Raw genomic sequence first — 13,774 nt, forward strand, 5'->3', positions numbered from 1 at the left:
TCTCAGATACCCTGGAATCTGTTGCTCATAAGTCTAAGCCTCCTGCTTAGCATTAAAGCTCCAGAAAAATGTTTACCCCTTTATATGGCAGAAAATCTGGTATCACAGCTAAAGAAAATAGCACTGCAGTGAGTTGGCCCCATTTGCAAGCAAGAAAAAAAGAACATGCAACTAATTATTTTTCTAAAGTAGGCATACCCATCTACAGTAATACTTAGGAATTAGAAGCTTTAAAATGCTAGACGTTACTAACATAGCACAAGAAAAATCTCCCACTGATGTTTTCAAGGACACATCCCAAACATTAGATTTATTTGTTGTCATAGATACTTACGCAGAGCCCAACACCAGTAAGATTCAGGGTCTCACACTCGCCAGCAGCTTCATACAACACAGCTCTGCATGTTTCAGAGGCCAAACTAGACTTTTCCTGGGAAACACTCTACAGCCTGTTCAGTGAATACATCAGGTCAACAATGCTACATTGCATTTTTTAAAATCTGTTTCTCAAGCAGAGATCCAAGGCAGCAGATAGGATTTCTAAAACCACTTCTAAAACCAAGAACAGAAAAATGGGATGTTCAACACCACTGAATTTCACCTCAGACTTCATTTCTGTGCAGCAATCCAAATCAACACCCACTATGCTTGGCCCAGAGGACTCTGCTCTAACATCTGATCTATTCTTGGGGCCTTTTGGGGCTCAGAATTGGTTTTAACCATCCCAATGGAGTCCTAATAAATGAGAAAGAAGGAAAAGACGACTCAAATGGAAAGAGGGACCAAGCCCAGCAAGTTTTTTCACCTCACTGTGATAGTAAGAGGTATCTTCTCCAACAAGTTAATGTAGGAGCAGATGGAAGAATCAATTTTCCCTCTTCTCCCTTTCCAATAGCAGAGTGAAAAAGGAGGAATGAGAGTATGCTGGGATACAGGAACAAGGACCAGGCAGAGAAAAAAGAATCAGGAGTCCCACTGGCACCTGGGTGGCAGGGCAGAGAGGCACTGAGGAGCCAGTGGCTGACAGAGAAGAGCTATTTAAGAGTGTTCTGGGAACAGAAAGACTAAAGCAGCTTGCAAGTAGCAAGAATGAAAGTGAGCACTGAACAGTGGTTTCCAAACTACAGCCCTTGCTCCACAGAATCATCTCTTTGGAGAAGCAAGCAGAGGCAGTAATAAAGAAATGTTCACACTTGGCTCTGTAGAAAGTGAAGAAGAAAGACAAGTGGGTGAAAAAAATATGACACGGACTGATGCAAGAATCAGAGCAAAGGGCTAGCAGAAACAGGCACAGAAGCAGAGGCAGAGAAGAAGGGTTGAAAGAAACATATATCTGATGAAACATAAGCCACCAATTTGAAAAATAGGGACAGTTAGGACCAAAGACCGATAGAAAATGTCAAAGGTCCAATGCAAAGACAAAAGAGTAGTTCCCAAATGCATAACCCAGCGAGCAAACGTGGGTAAAAATATATTAAAAAAAGAAAAAGACTTGATTGTCTATAGCCTGGAGATCAGCTTTGACTATGGAGAGGATAAAGGTGTGCAAGCTCTGGTTGGGAATGTAGCTGTGAATGACAGCCTGTTATTCTTTCTTGCAGGAGAAGAGGGTTATATATAGTTTTGAAATACAGTTGTTGCACTGTCTGCACTGACAGCTGGTTTCTGGAAACCGACATCCTGGGCAGCGTGGCAGCAGTGCCAACGGGAAGCCTGGCTGAGCAAGCCCTTGGGGCTGCAGGACCCCAGCATGTTTGTTTAACAAGTTGTTGACAAGTTACCAAGTGCTCAATTTCAAGGCAAATTCCACACTTGAGACCTGCATCATCTGGTCAGAAAAATCTAAGGTTCCCCTGGAAATCAGTGCAACATCTACCCCGTTGCTGAGAAAGCTCCCACTTGGGTCTCATTCCTAATCCCCCTCCCTTCCACCTCATCACTTTTAAATCAAATATCAAAATCCACATTTAGACTCAAACAACTGCCATAAGACCCCGCTAAGATCAAGAGTGCAGCTTCAGTCCAAGTGAGCAGGTACTTAGGTGGTTAATAAAAAACCCAGAGGTATTTAAAAAGACCAAAGCATGGTAAATGATGGAGAGGTGAAAGGGGAAGAAGACAGGAGGCAGAAGCAGGTTGTACCAGGAGCCTCTAGCTGATGGAGCTGCAGGTGAGAGCCACGCTCCCTCCAACTGCACTCCCAGGGTTGGAGAGCACATCAGGGCACATGCAGCAAGACCCCCCTTCCTTTGAGCACCTGATTTTCCTTGACAGCACCCAAAATACCCCATTTGCTGTATCAACAGTGCAATGAGTGCTCTGGCAAGCCTTTAGGTAAACTCTGCCCACTACCAAAGTTAACGTTAACATTAGCCCATCTAAATCCTATACCGAGATTGAATCTCGGCGCTGGAAGAGATCAAAGATAGTATTTCTGTGGGTGGAACAAGACTTGCCTGAAACCTGAGTCTCATCCCTTCCTTCCAGAATCAATGTGTTTCAGTTTTACTGAGAATTTCAGTGTGGGGGAGATTAGTCAGACTCCATCGAGCAGGTTGTTTTTATTATCCAGATCAGAGTCCGTGGCTTTTAAGTCATGCAGCATTTCAGTCCTGTGAAGATACAACAGAAAATCTAATTATTTGTAGTAATTTGCTTTAAACACTCCCAGCTATTAGCATTCACAAACTAGCTATGTTTTGTCTGCCATGTCAAGCATCCTTCAGGCTTGGGCAATTGCACTACTAAGAATCACCATCCTGGGCTGAGAGATTTAACAACATATATAACAGGGTTGCCAGATTTTGCTAGGCTCTGTTCTGCAAAATCTGGGATCAACATAGCCCCATTTAGCAAGACACCAAAACAGAAGAGATTGTTTCACTTGGACAAAGAGCAAATCAACACAGAAGGGCGGTGTCAGGACTTACCAACATGTTTATGTGACATCAAGAAACTGCATCACCCCAAGTAAAACATGTTCAAATAGTCCCTCTCTTCCGTTCATGGGAAGAATCCTTCAGTGGCTTGGAGAGGAAACTCACCCTTTTTTCTGTTCTGCATCCCATGTGGGGACTGGCTCAGTCCTGTGGATTTTTTTCTGCAAAGTATCTAATCCAGCAATTAATTTTGAAGGTATCAGTTTAAAGTTGGACTGTAAGATACAGCCTGCAGCATGCATAGCTGCAGGAATCCTTAAATATTCCAAGGCAAAATACAATTGCTCCAAGAGAGCAAATTCCAGAGCCGGAGCTCTGCCATCTTTCTTATTGCATACATGTGCTTCCCATCACTGGCTCGGCTCCGGTGGCTGCTTCCGAGGGGGTAAACCTGTGCCCAGAATATCGCTTCACCCCCTTTGGGAAATCACACATCATGCACGGGTTTAGTCTTCGTGTATTGCAAGGTTTGCAGTTGAGGGAGGCCTGGAAACTAGCAGGCTGAAGATGGGAGAGGCTCACGGGACGCTCTCCCACATGCGTGCCTGTGTTTCTTTCCTTTCCAAGCCTAGTCGTTAAACTTTTCTCCCAGGGTAACTCTGTTTTCATATAACAAAGGCATTCCAGAGGCCTGATCCACTGCATAGGCCTGTAAAAAAATACATATAGGACTCCAGTATTAAAACAAAACCACCCACCAACTTGGTAAATCAGTAAACCTGGCCTTCAAGGCTCAACCTTCCTTCTCAGGCTGTACTGCCCTTGCTAACTTACCCATTACACCCATTTGGGCAGAGGAAATTGCTGATGCTTGGGCACTCTGCTGCTACCCCAGAACAGACAGCAAATCCAGTTTCAGATTCCCAAAGGACATCCCTACAGATGCACCTAGGCCTCCAGCCAGGGATCATCCTCTTCTTCCACGCTGCCAGTAGCTCTCTGCAGCAGCTGCCCAGTGTACACAGAAGTTTCAAAGACATTATTGAACCATAATGTAAACAAATATCAATGCAAAAAGCTCCAGTTCAGGCTTAGCAGTGACTAAATTTGACTCCATTCCAATGTGAGCAGCACAGTATTCAGTCATCAGTGCAGTTCAGAGAGGCAATATCTCAGTCTTGCAAGAGGCATCAGTTTCTCTATTGTCCTTTAAAATCATCTGCATTATCAGCTAAATAGACAACATGATGCATTATATACCAGAGAGATGCACCAAACAGGTACAAAAATACAGCATGTCATTTCTCTTTTCACAAAGCAGTAAGGCAAGGGCCTATGAACTTGGCACATCAAGGCATTGCAATGTGGTTTTTGGCCTGCAAAGATGACTTTCCTCCAATTAACACTGTTGATAAATGGATGTTCTTAGTATCTGCCTGAGACTGGCTTCTAATTGAGTTCATCTGGAATGTTTTGTCTATTTTCATCCTAAAAATTGTCAAAAACAAAACAGAAAATCTAAATGCTGTGTGCTGCAGCTGAGCTCGGTATTTGACTATTAGCACTGACCAGCTGTCTTAAAACATTTAACTTTTTATGCAGATTCTCTGCAAAACTCTTGAGTAGCAGGCTCGGGTCTTTCCCGTTTTTAAACCCTGTGTATACCTGCTAGTGATTTATTCAAATAGGGCTGCACAAGTCAACTGGAGAGAACACTGAAAAATCAAGCACTGTGACTGCTTTCATATGCATGAAATTGCCTTAGATTTATGATTAAATAGCTCATTTAAATACTCACAGAAACCACAGAGAACCGGGTCTTCAAAGGAGATGAGAACATTAGCAGCAGTAAAATACAGAGCATCACATTTGGCTGCCTTATTTAAAACTCAAGAATATAGCACGTGCCATTTTCAGCTCTTCATTCCCCACAGAAGCTTTTCTTCCACAAAGGCTCCTAAGGAAGGCGCCATCCTATCTCCAGAGGGGGCCATTAGCCCAACGCCACAGTATTGGTCTCCAAACGAAGTAGCAAGCTGCTCTACCAAGCAGTAACCTGACGTGACAGCTATTCATGACGCATTGTCCTTTACAAACATCAAAAGTTGACCTGTGAGCACGCAGCGGGTCGGAGGCACAGGCACCAGGAGCAGGACAGCCATAATACAGGGGCTGAAGGGGACACACTCCATCCAGGGAGGCAACGCAGGATGGATGTTAAGTTTATGCCAGCTTTTCAACTCAAACATCTAACATGTGACTTCAACTCAGATTTACTTCTATTCTTCTACACTGTAAAGTGATGCAAACAGTTACAAACCAGATAAAGTTACATTCTTTTGGATGTCATCACAAATAAGATTAAGAACTGACACCCTAGACTCCATATCACTTATTGTGCTATATTTATTCCTGTATTTTGATAAGGGGAGATTAAAGCACAAAGCTGCTCTATTTGTTCTCACAGGACAGTCAGTCCCCAACATCCCAGTTAGAAACAAGGAGTGCACATGCTGTGCAACACGTGCCACGCACTTGACATTCCCCAAGTGTGCTGAATTTATTGTGTGTGCTCGCAGCTACCATCCAGCATACGGCAGTAGGTTCAGAGGGAGCAGTCAGTGCAGATAGTTTTATCAGCTAATGCGATTGGCACCTTTGAAATCCTTCAGGTACTTTTCACAGTCAGACAGTGGCAGAAAAAAATACAGTGTATGCAAAGCCATTTGAGAACAAGGAAAAGGACAAAGTCCTGAGAGAGGCAAAGGGCTAGTCCTGAGAAAGAGCTCACGTGCAACTGGTGCTTTCCCAGACGTGCATCACTCATCCAAGGTTACTGTCACCACAGCAATGCCTTCCAAGGAGAAATTCAGGACAGTTTTGGACTAGGGTGAAGCAACTTAAAGCAGCTGGACCCAGTTTCCAGCCTTCTTCCTCTTCCAAAAGAAAGATTTTGTTTCATGAACACCTTGACTTCTAGAAAGAAAAATGCTCACTCAAATTCTCATAAACAAATCCAACATGACAAAATACGCTATATACTCCATTTCACTCCAACTCCCAAGAGACCTGGTGATGTTGGAGGGCAAGTTATTTCTTTTGGCTGACCTTGCTTCAAAATTGCATGCTTTGTTTTTCCCTGTACAGAATTCATATTGTGTTAATAAAACACTGTTGACTCCCTCTGGCAGGCTCTGCATGAAAGCTGCTCTTGCAAACTTCCAGTCAAAGTAGTCGTGTTTAAAGCCAGTCATAATTGCTTCAATCTCTTTCTTAAGTTTAATACTAAGCACAGAAACCCTGCCAATCTGAGATGGGGTTGGACATTGTGTGAAGGCAGGTTAAGCTGACCAAAGGCGAGGAATTTGGTAAACGCAAGGGGAATTTGGCCTAACATCTCATGGAGATGTTCTTGTGTGGTTTTGACCTCACCCAAAAGAGAACGAAAAGGTATAAGGAGACCCAAAGCAGAGGAGTTTCATGAGTTTTGAGCTTCAGTGCGCTCTTTAATGCAGCAACCAAGTTCCTCAGACACAGGGCTGGGTCACAAGGGGAGCTCTCTAGCTGCTTGTAGACTTACTCAACACATTCCTGTTCCAGTGGGCTTGTCGCAACTGGCATCTTCAAAAAAGGATGTAGACAGCTGCCAACACCATTAAACCCAGAACCAATCCAGGGACAGAGTGACTCTGAAAAAGGGGAGCAGCCCTTCTCCCCATGGGGCAAGCCCACTGAGGAAGATAATTGCTTCATGGCTCCAGTAAACTCTGTCACAGATGAGTCTAAAATAAGTCAGGGTCTGTAAGCAGTGTAAAGCTAGGGAACAAAACAGGGTGGGTAATGTTGGGTGTCATTTCCTATAGGTACATCCATCAGATGCAGTTCACCATGCTGTTTTCCTAAAGCTATCAAAATCTTCCTTAATATGAGCACAGGTTAAATTGGCTAGACCACAGTGCAAGATTTTTTCAGGACTAGGTTTGTATGCTCAGAATCTGTGATTAATATTAGCTAAAACATGCTGCTCTGTAGGTTTCAGAGGCAAAAAGATGACTTTCTGGTTCTTACCAGAGCCTGATTCTGACAAGCAGGTTTTACCACTATGTCCAGTTAATTTGATGAATTCCTCACTAATTAAGCCATTCCCAATAAGCATGGCAAGGCCCATGATCCCAGAAATACTGCAGACTGGAGACTGCTCTGCAGCACAACATGCCCTGTGCTCCCTGCTGTGAAACCCTCTCCTCCACAGCTGGGCAAGGACATGCAGCTGCCCTGGGGGCACTGGGAGCCCCTTGCACTATTTCACTTGGGACCCTCACCATCATATCAGCAATTCTGCACAAGATTCCTTGCAGAAGTCAAGCGAAAAAACTACGCATCCTTTCAGGAATTTGTTTTCCCCATCACCTTAATCTTATTTCCATTGCTGTGCCATGGTTGCTAAATTTAATACTCATCTTCCCTAGGTTTTTCTAAGCTTTTAGCATGGGTTGGATATTACTAATTCTTACCAAAGACATCAGTTACAGTTGCTTAGGTATAACTGACTTGCAATCAGTTCAGTATGAGTCTGAATTTTTGCAAGTCTTTGTGAGGCAGGGTTGCAAAATCCTCAGCAAAGCACTAAGTGTTGGATTTTGCCAAGTCTTTAGATTGAGGGTTTTTTTAATTTTATTTTTGTAAGTTTAAAGCTAAAGCATTGAAGATGTAAAATAAACCTTACAATATCTCCTCAACGTTATTTATGCTCATATGGCCTTTGATTTTCATTCAAACCCTCAAAAGCTCAGCAGCAGCTTGTAACACTGTTTTCCCACGTGTATGATTAAAAGGTGAAGACTCACTGCCATTTTAGATCAATTTTTGTCAGAATTTTGACATTACCCATAAGCCAAAAAAAGCCTTTTCCCTATGTTTTTCCTCATGGCTCAGCAGGAGATAGGGGAAGCAGAAGTCCTGGCAGAAAAAGCTGATCATCGCCTAGGCCTGTCTGAAAGGTAACAGATTGCTCCTTTTTCTCCCCAATACACTAATTACTTATTCTTGTCTTAAAAGAGCAGAAGGAAAAGGAAAATTCTGTTCTCATTACAAAGAAGAGTAATTATTTAACTCAGAAAGAGAACTCAAGAAGCTTAAGAACAACCGTGCTGGGTCAGCCAAAGGTCTACCTTTCCTGGCCTACAGTATTGCATATAATAAAACTATCAGAGAATTACCACATTCCACACTTAGATCTATCCTCTCCAACAACCCTTCCCCAATCTGACTTGGCTTTGAAGCTTACTTCTGCCATTTCATATCTACAGAAAGTATTGGGTACACCCAGAAGACCATCTATTGTTTCTAATTATGGCAGTTGCTATAATAAAGGGTATCACCTTTCCCCACAAACCTTTTCTTCAGTCCTTCCTCCTCAGAAAGGCTTCTCCTTGCACATTGCTGGCCTTGCAGCACTTGAAAGCAGAATATTTATCTAGCACAACAAAGAGAGGTTCCAGCTCTTTGGGTGGATTCACTGCAAGTCACCCCACTGAACTGCTTCCTAGCATAACTATCACACACAAGCAAACACTCGGAGGATCAGAACCTTAAATAAAACGCCAGTTCTAATCTGCTTGTGTCCAAACCCATTAAAGATGACAAGCAGCCGGTGGAAATTGATCTTGCTTTATGGGAAATTCTGTATTTGTCTAGGTTATTTATTCTGGAAGTGATTTTCAAAAAGCTAAAGAAAGTGCACACACAAAAGGGAAGAAAAATGCAGCAGCAAAGACACCTAGAATAAATCAAGACAGCTATTTAAGCAGTTTGAGAGAAGCCATATCAGGTGGGATTTCAGAAACTGGCAGGAGTTACAAAGCAAAGCAGGGTTTCTTTAAAGGGTGCCCCCGCCCTTGGTTTTTTATTCATTTTCTGTGCATAACACTGCTGTCCCTCCACCTACAATGTACAGCCATCATTCATGCCTTTTCTGTACACATCCCACATCCTTTCTTACCCTGAAAAGAGTTAAACATTCTTTATCCTCCAAAGAACAATTTTTTATTTTCCTGACAAGGTCTTTTATGCAATTAGCTAGGGAAGTCATGGCCAAAAAGAGCAACACATGTAAAACCACGCCAGAGAACAGAGTAGCTACTAACTTGTTGAGTCTATTACCACAAAAAAATGTTCAAGTCAATGATGTGTTCTCATAAATCAACAGCCATATTTAGCCTTAACTATAACCATCCTCGAGCAATATGAAATAGAGGGAAAATATGGAAGAATAGAAATGCTTCTCAAATGAGGGGCAGCAGAGAGGAGGGGAAAGCACCAGACGAGACATATCTAGAGAAACAGAAAAAACTCATTAGATCCTTTTCTTTCTTAGCTGGGAAAGCAGCCTCTTTTCTCCTCTCCATCTTTGCACATCCCCTTTCTCTTCTGTCTAAACAGCTCTGATATAAATTAAGGACTCCCATTCTTTCTAATTAGATGGCTTTTCTGTAAAGCTGATTACCAAGCCCATGCTATGCTCTCATTGAAAGGATTTTCCTGTTCTCCAGAAAAGTAATGCGTTTCCCACACGTCACAGCTTCTAAAGGCTCCATCTCCGTAGTCTTTCAGCAATGTCCTTAGCAGGACAGATGCATTTACTGGTTGCATTAAAGCTGTGGCTCTAACCTAAAGAAAGGTATTTCGCCTACCAGGAGCTGTTTGGCACTCATGACTTTGATTTGCAGCGGTGCCAGCAAGCCTCACATAAATTTCCATTCAGTGGTGCCTTTATTTTACTCACTCCTCTGTGAATACACACCAGGGAGTAAGTCTCCTCCAAAGACCCATCAGCTGCTTGCCAGCAGACTGGGAAGTAACAGGTTTTGTGGCCCTTAGACTCTAAAGAGCTCTCAAGGCAGCTGCTGCTACTCAAGTTTGGATCACACGGATGAATTTTCTTTGCCCTGCCATTAAGTTTCATCTTATTCTGAGTCCAGCCCTATGGAGCAGCCATGCTTACTGCAGGTTTTATTTGTTCTTTTAGGCAAACAGTTTTACTAGAACTACCTTCTCCATATGAAATCTAACAGTTACAGCGGAATTTGCTTCTGCTTTTTCTTGCTGTCTTTAACACTTTGCCAGTCCTCCCAGTGAAGCAATCAAGTTGAAAATAAGAGTTGCTTCTTCCAATTCTGGCATTTGCACATTTTTATGAGATACTGGAAAAGCACAATTAGATTTTTTTCCTGAAAACGTCAAAATGGTAATAAGTAACAGATTCATTGAGTTTTGATTTGCCACAAAACTAGGTGTTTGACATGTACTGATTCTCTCAAATACTTTATGCACTCTAATGCTCGTTTTACCAAGAGCTTAAGCTATTTCCTACATTCTCCTTTCCCCATCAACATGCAACCAAATGCACAGACTTTCTTGACCACCAGTTTTCTTTTGAACAGCATTCCTTTTTCAGGGGGAGCATGCAGCTAGATTACAGGTACGTTTTATCGTAAAATTACAGTAAAATAACTTGAAAATCATTCCACATTTTTAGAATGATCCACCTAGCTTAAGAAATGTTCCCTGGCTTTAAGCTGGGCCATGCCTAGTGAAGCCTTCAGGGCGCAGAAGACAAGATGCAGATCCAGTGGAATGAGGGTATAGAAATACTGCAAGGCTGTTCATGTATTGCTTGCTAGCTGCTCGTTTTATCCCAGTGTTTTGGCATTATCAAAATTCAAATTCCAGCGCAGTTCAGACCCAAAATAGCATCCAATTACAAGTGCATGACTTTCAACCCACTGTGATGCCTCTTAGAGCCAAGTGCTGCCCAAGAAGCAATGGGAACAGAAAGTTGAGATTCTGTTCAAAATGCTTCTTACCTGGAAGATCAGTAGCAGAATTTTCTATATAGTTTTACAGTCCCAGCAAACCCCTGGCTTAACCTCTAAATCCAGAGAGTGCAGTTTGGCTCTAAGAGCCCTGCAAGTTTTCCTGGCATTACAAGATTGAAGCTGTAACCATTTAAACCTAGAACAGAAAGAAGAAAACCCACAAGGAATCGGATAGTGAAACAACTTAGGAATAATGCTCCATGACCACTGGACAGCGATTGATATGCCAGGCCGCAGTACACAGGAGAGGAGGAAGGCTAGAAAGGAATAACAAATGTCCCCACAGAATTAGCATGACCGAAATCCTTGGTAGCTGCCTGCTCGCAGGTCACTGATGACCCCGGGAACTGACATTCTCCATTGCCCTCAACCAAAAGACCTTGTCCTCGGACAGACAACTCATCAGTAAATGGGCTGGCACTTTTTACACAGCTACAGGGAAAGCTTGACATTACTTTCTAGTCACCTCTGATTATTTTTGCAATGTAAGTAATTGCTGGAGCTGCTGCAAAAAGGTGAGATGCACCATATCCTAAACAATTGTACTAACTGGGCAGAAGAAAAATACAGAAAATACAGATTATAAACAACTAGAGCCAATTCCAACTTGGAGATTTCAATGGTGAATTTCCAAGACAATCAGATATATACTCAGCAAACATTTTCAAAGGGCAAATATTTCCATTACCTAGAGAGTAATAAATAATTTGAAAATAAAGGCCAACACAAATATCAAATCTACTGCTAATATATATTGAAAGTTGGCATTGATAAAACATCAGAGTGGACTGGCTGATACATCATCCACAGCAAATATTGTCTTTCCTGCCTCCCAGTTACCATTAATAAAGTAACAACAACTTTAACACCAGATTAAGAACATTGTTGCTGAAGCCAGACTTGTAGCAATATTTAAAAGAGAATGGTGCATTTAATAGAAAAATAAACTGTTTTTCTGTCTGTTCATAAAAATGAAGTATGGCCTACCATTAAACAAATGAGATGATCCAGTTTCTTAGGAGCTTAAAAGCCTTTTCTTGCTAGGCTTGAACACACACACACCCAACAACAACATCCCTTCGTTTGTGCCGGCTGGTTTCTGGGAATGCAATGACCAAAATGTTGCATCTGTTTCCATATAGAAGCCGTAATTGTTGAACATACAAGTCAGACTGCCTACAATAACAGACAAATGTTTGTTTATTCTTTTGTGATTGGTATTGCTTTAAGACTAGAGGCAGGATCCAAACCATAGACACAGGCCTATAGAAACACAGCAGATCCTCTGTTCCAAGGATGTCAGTCTAAAACTGAGTTTACTTTATAATAGCAGACTAGGAAAGTCCCTAAAGGTATCACTTGTTTTCAAAAACAGAAATGATTTTTATGAGTCCTACTGACCTGAGTTATCTTCTCAAGGGAGATTTCACTTCATTTAGAAGAAATGTTACCCTTTTATTTGAAAGCAGCAAAAACATTTTTCTAAAGTGTCAGAATTTTCTTTGGAACAGAAAATCTTACTGAAATAATCAAAAAGCAGATAATCAAACTGATAGAATTCAAAATATCTACAGAGGTGAAAGCAGGGAAAGATTCTTATCTATGTAATTGAGCTGTAATTATTTCTGTCTTTTAATCTCTCCCTGAAAGGTCTGGAAACAGCGTTACACACATGATCTATGATACTGCAGCACAAAGCCATTCATTACCCCTCCTCAACTTCCAGTTTTAGAGGGTGGGGATCCTTCTACAGAAACTACCTGGAATTTGCAGGTCAAAAACAGATTCCCCACCCCACCTCCAAATCATTCATGTCAAAGGAAAACAAAAAGCATTAGATGCTGAAAGTAGATCTATAAATCAGCACTTTAAACCAAGACTATAGACTATGAAGGTGTCCTACAGTCCCGTGCTTCAGCTGCCACTTCAGTTAAGAGTGGTAACCTCTGGGAGATGGTCAGGGCAGGCAGCTGAGTGAAAACCTCACATTTCACAGGATTCGCGAGAGCTTATGTCAGTGACCAAGCTCCTCCTAACTTCAGCAGGACTAGTTTCAACATGCAGCAGCTCAGCACTCCTCCTCCCCAAGTGATTCAAGCTGTCCTCAAGAACATTCAGTATTTGATGAGCCACATGACAAGAGATCCAAGTTGTTAATTGCTTAAATGAATCTACAGATTCTGCCCGAAGACACCCACGATAATGATAAACAGTTTTAGAGGACAGTTCTCTACATCTTAAAATAGGAGACAAGGGTGTGCTCCCCTATACTCTAAAACCTTTTCCCAATTCAATGAAAAAAATTCATCATTTGTTTCTTACACAGGAACATCGTTGGCAAGTTTCCTGACTATCCTACTGAAGAAGCAGGAGGTTCAACAGCTGCTTTTTCTCAAAAAACACCAGAGCAGGTACTGTGACATTCTTTAATATGAAAGGGTAATAGGATTGGAAAAAGAATAACAACAAAACATGTGCATTTAAGTACCAATTATTTATAAAAATAGCCCAGAACACTAAAACGTTGTGTTTACAGAGCCTTTTGCTGGGGCTGAAAGGACCATCTTCTGGGGTAAACCACAAAGCTCATATACCAAAAATTGCTCATGTACCAAAATTTGTTCCATGTTTGGAGGATGCAGCTGCCTAATCACGTCTCAAGATGCTCAGACGTGCGGGTTATCCCAGATAAATGTCTGCAATGCAAACAACTGCAAAGGGCTCGCTACAGAATCCGTGTAGTCAGGCTGGTTCTGGCCACTACTGAAAATTATTATCAAACCATATAACCCTAAAGAACCTTTAAATTTACAAAGCTACAAAATTTGGTTAACCTCAGAAGATGAAATTGGTTCCAGCATGTCTACATTCATTACCAGCACAGTCCACTGTTAATTAGGTTATTTGAACCAGAAAAGTTACTTACGCAGGTGAGCCTAAGCCTTGATTTAGTGCCAAGGATCCATTAAGCTAGCTGAACAAGGGGCAAGTTCAAGTGAAGGAAGTATTTTAGTTGAT

The 13,774-nt window shown here is 41.9% G+C and overlaps 1 protein-coding gene across 1 annotated transcript in view; it reads left to right on the top strand.

Annotated features, from left to right (window-relative positions):
• The window catches only part of IQCA1 (IQ motif containing with AAA domain 1), a 99,551-nt gene that overhangs the window by 35,321 nt on the left and 50,456 nt on the right, over nt 1-13,774 (top strand). Inside the window, exon 7 of the mRNA XM_026048520.1 lies at nt 13,083-13,167. Within this exon, the coding sequence (XP_025904305.1) occupies nt 13,083-13,167 (85 nt within the window). The remainder of the gene's footprint in view (nt 1-13,082; nt 13,168-13,774) is intronic.

The sequence above is a fragment of the Nothoprocta perdicaria genome, unplaced genomic scaffold (genome assembly GCF_003342845.1).
Source record: "Nothoprocta perdicaria isolate Ctin4 unplaced genomic scaffold, notPer1 scaffold_11, whole genome shotgun sequence".
In the NCBI taxonomy this organism is placed as follows: Eukaryota; Metazoa; Chordata; class Aves; order Tinamiformes; family Tinamidae; genus Nothoprocta; species Nothoprocta perdicaria.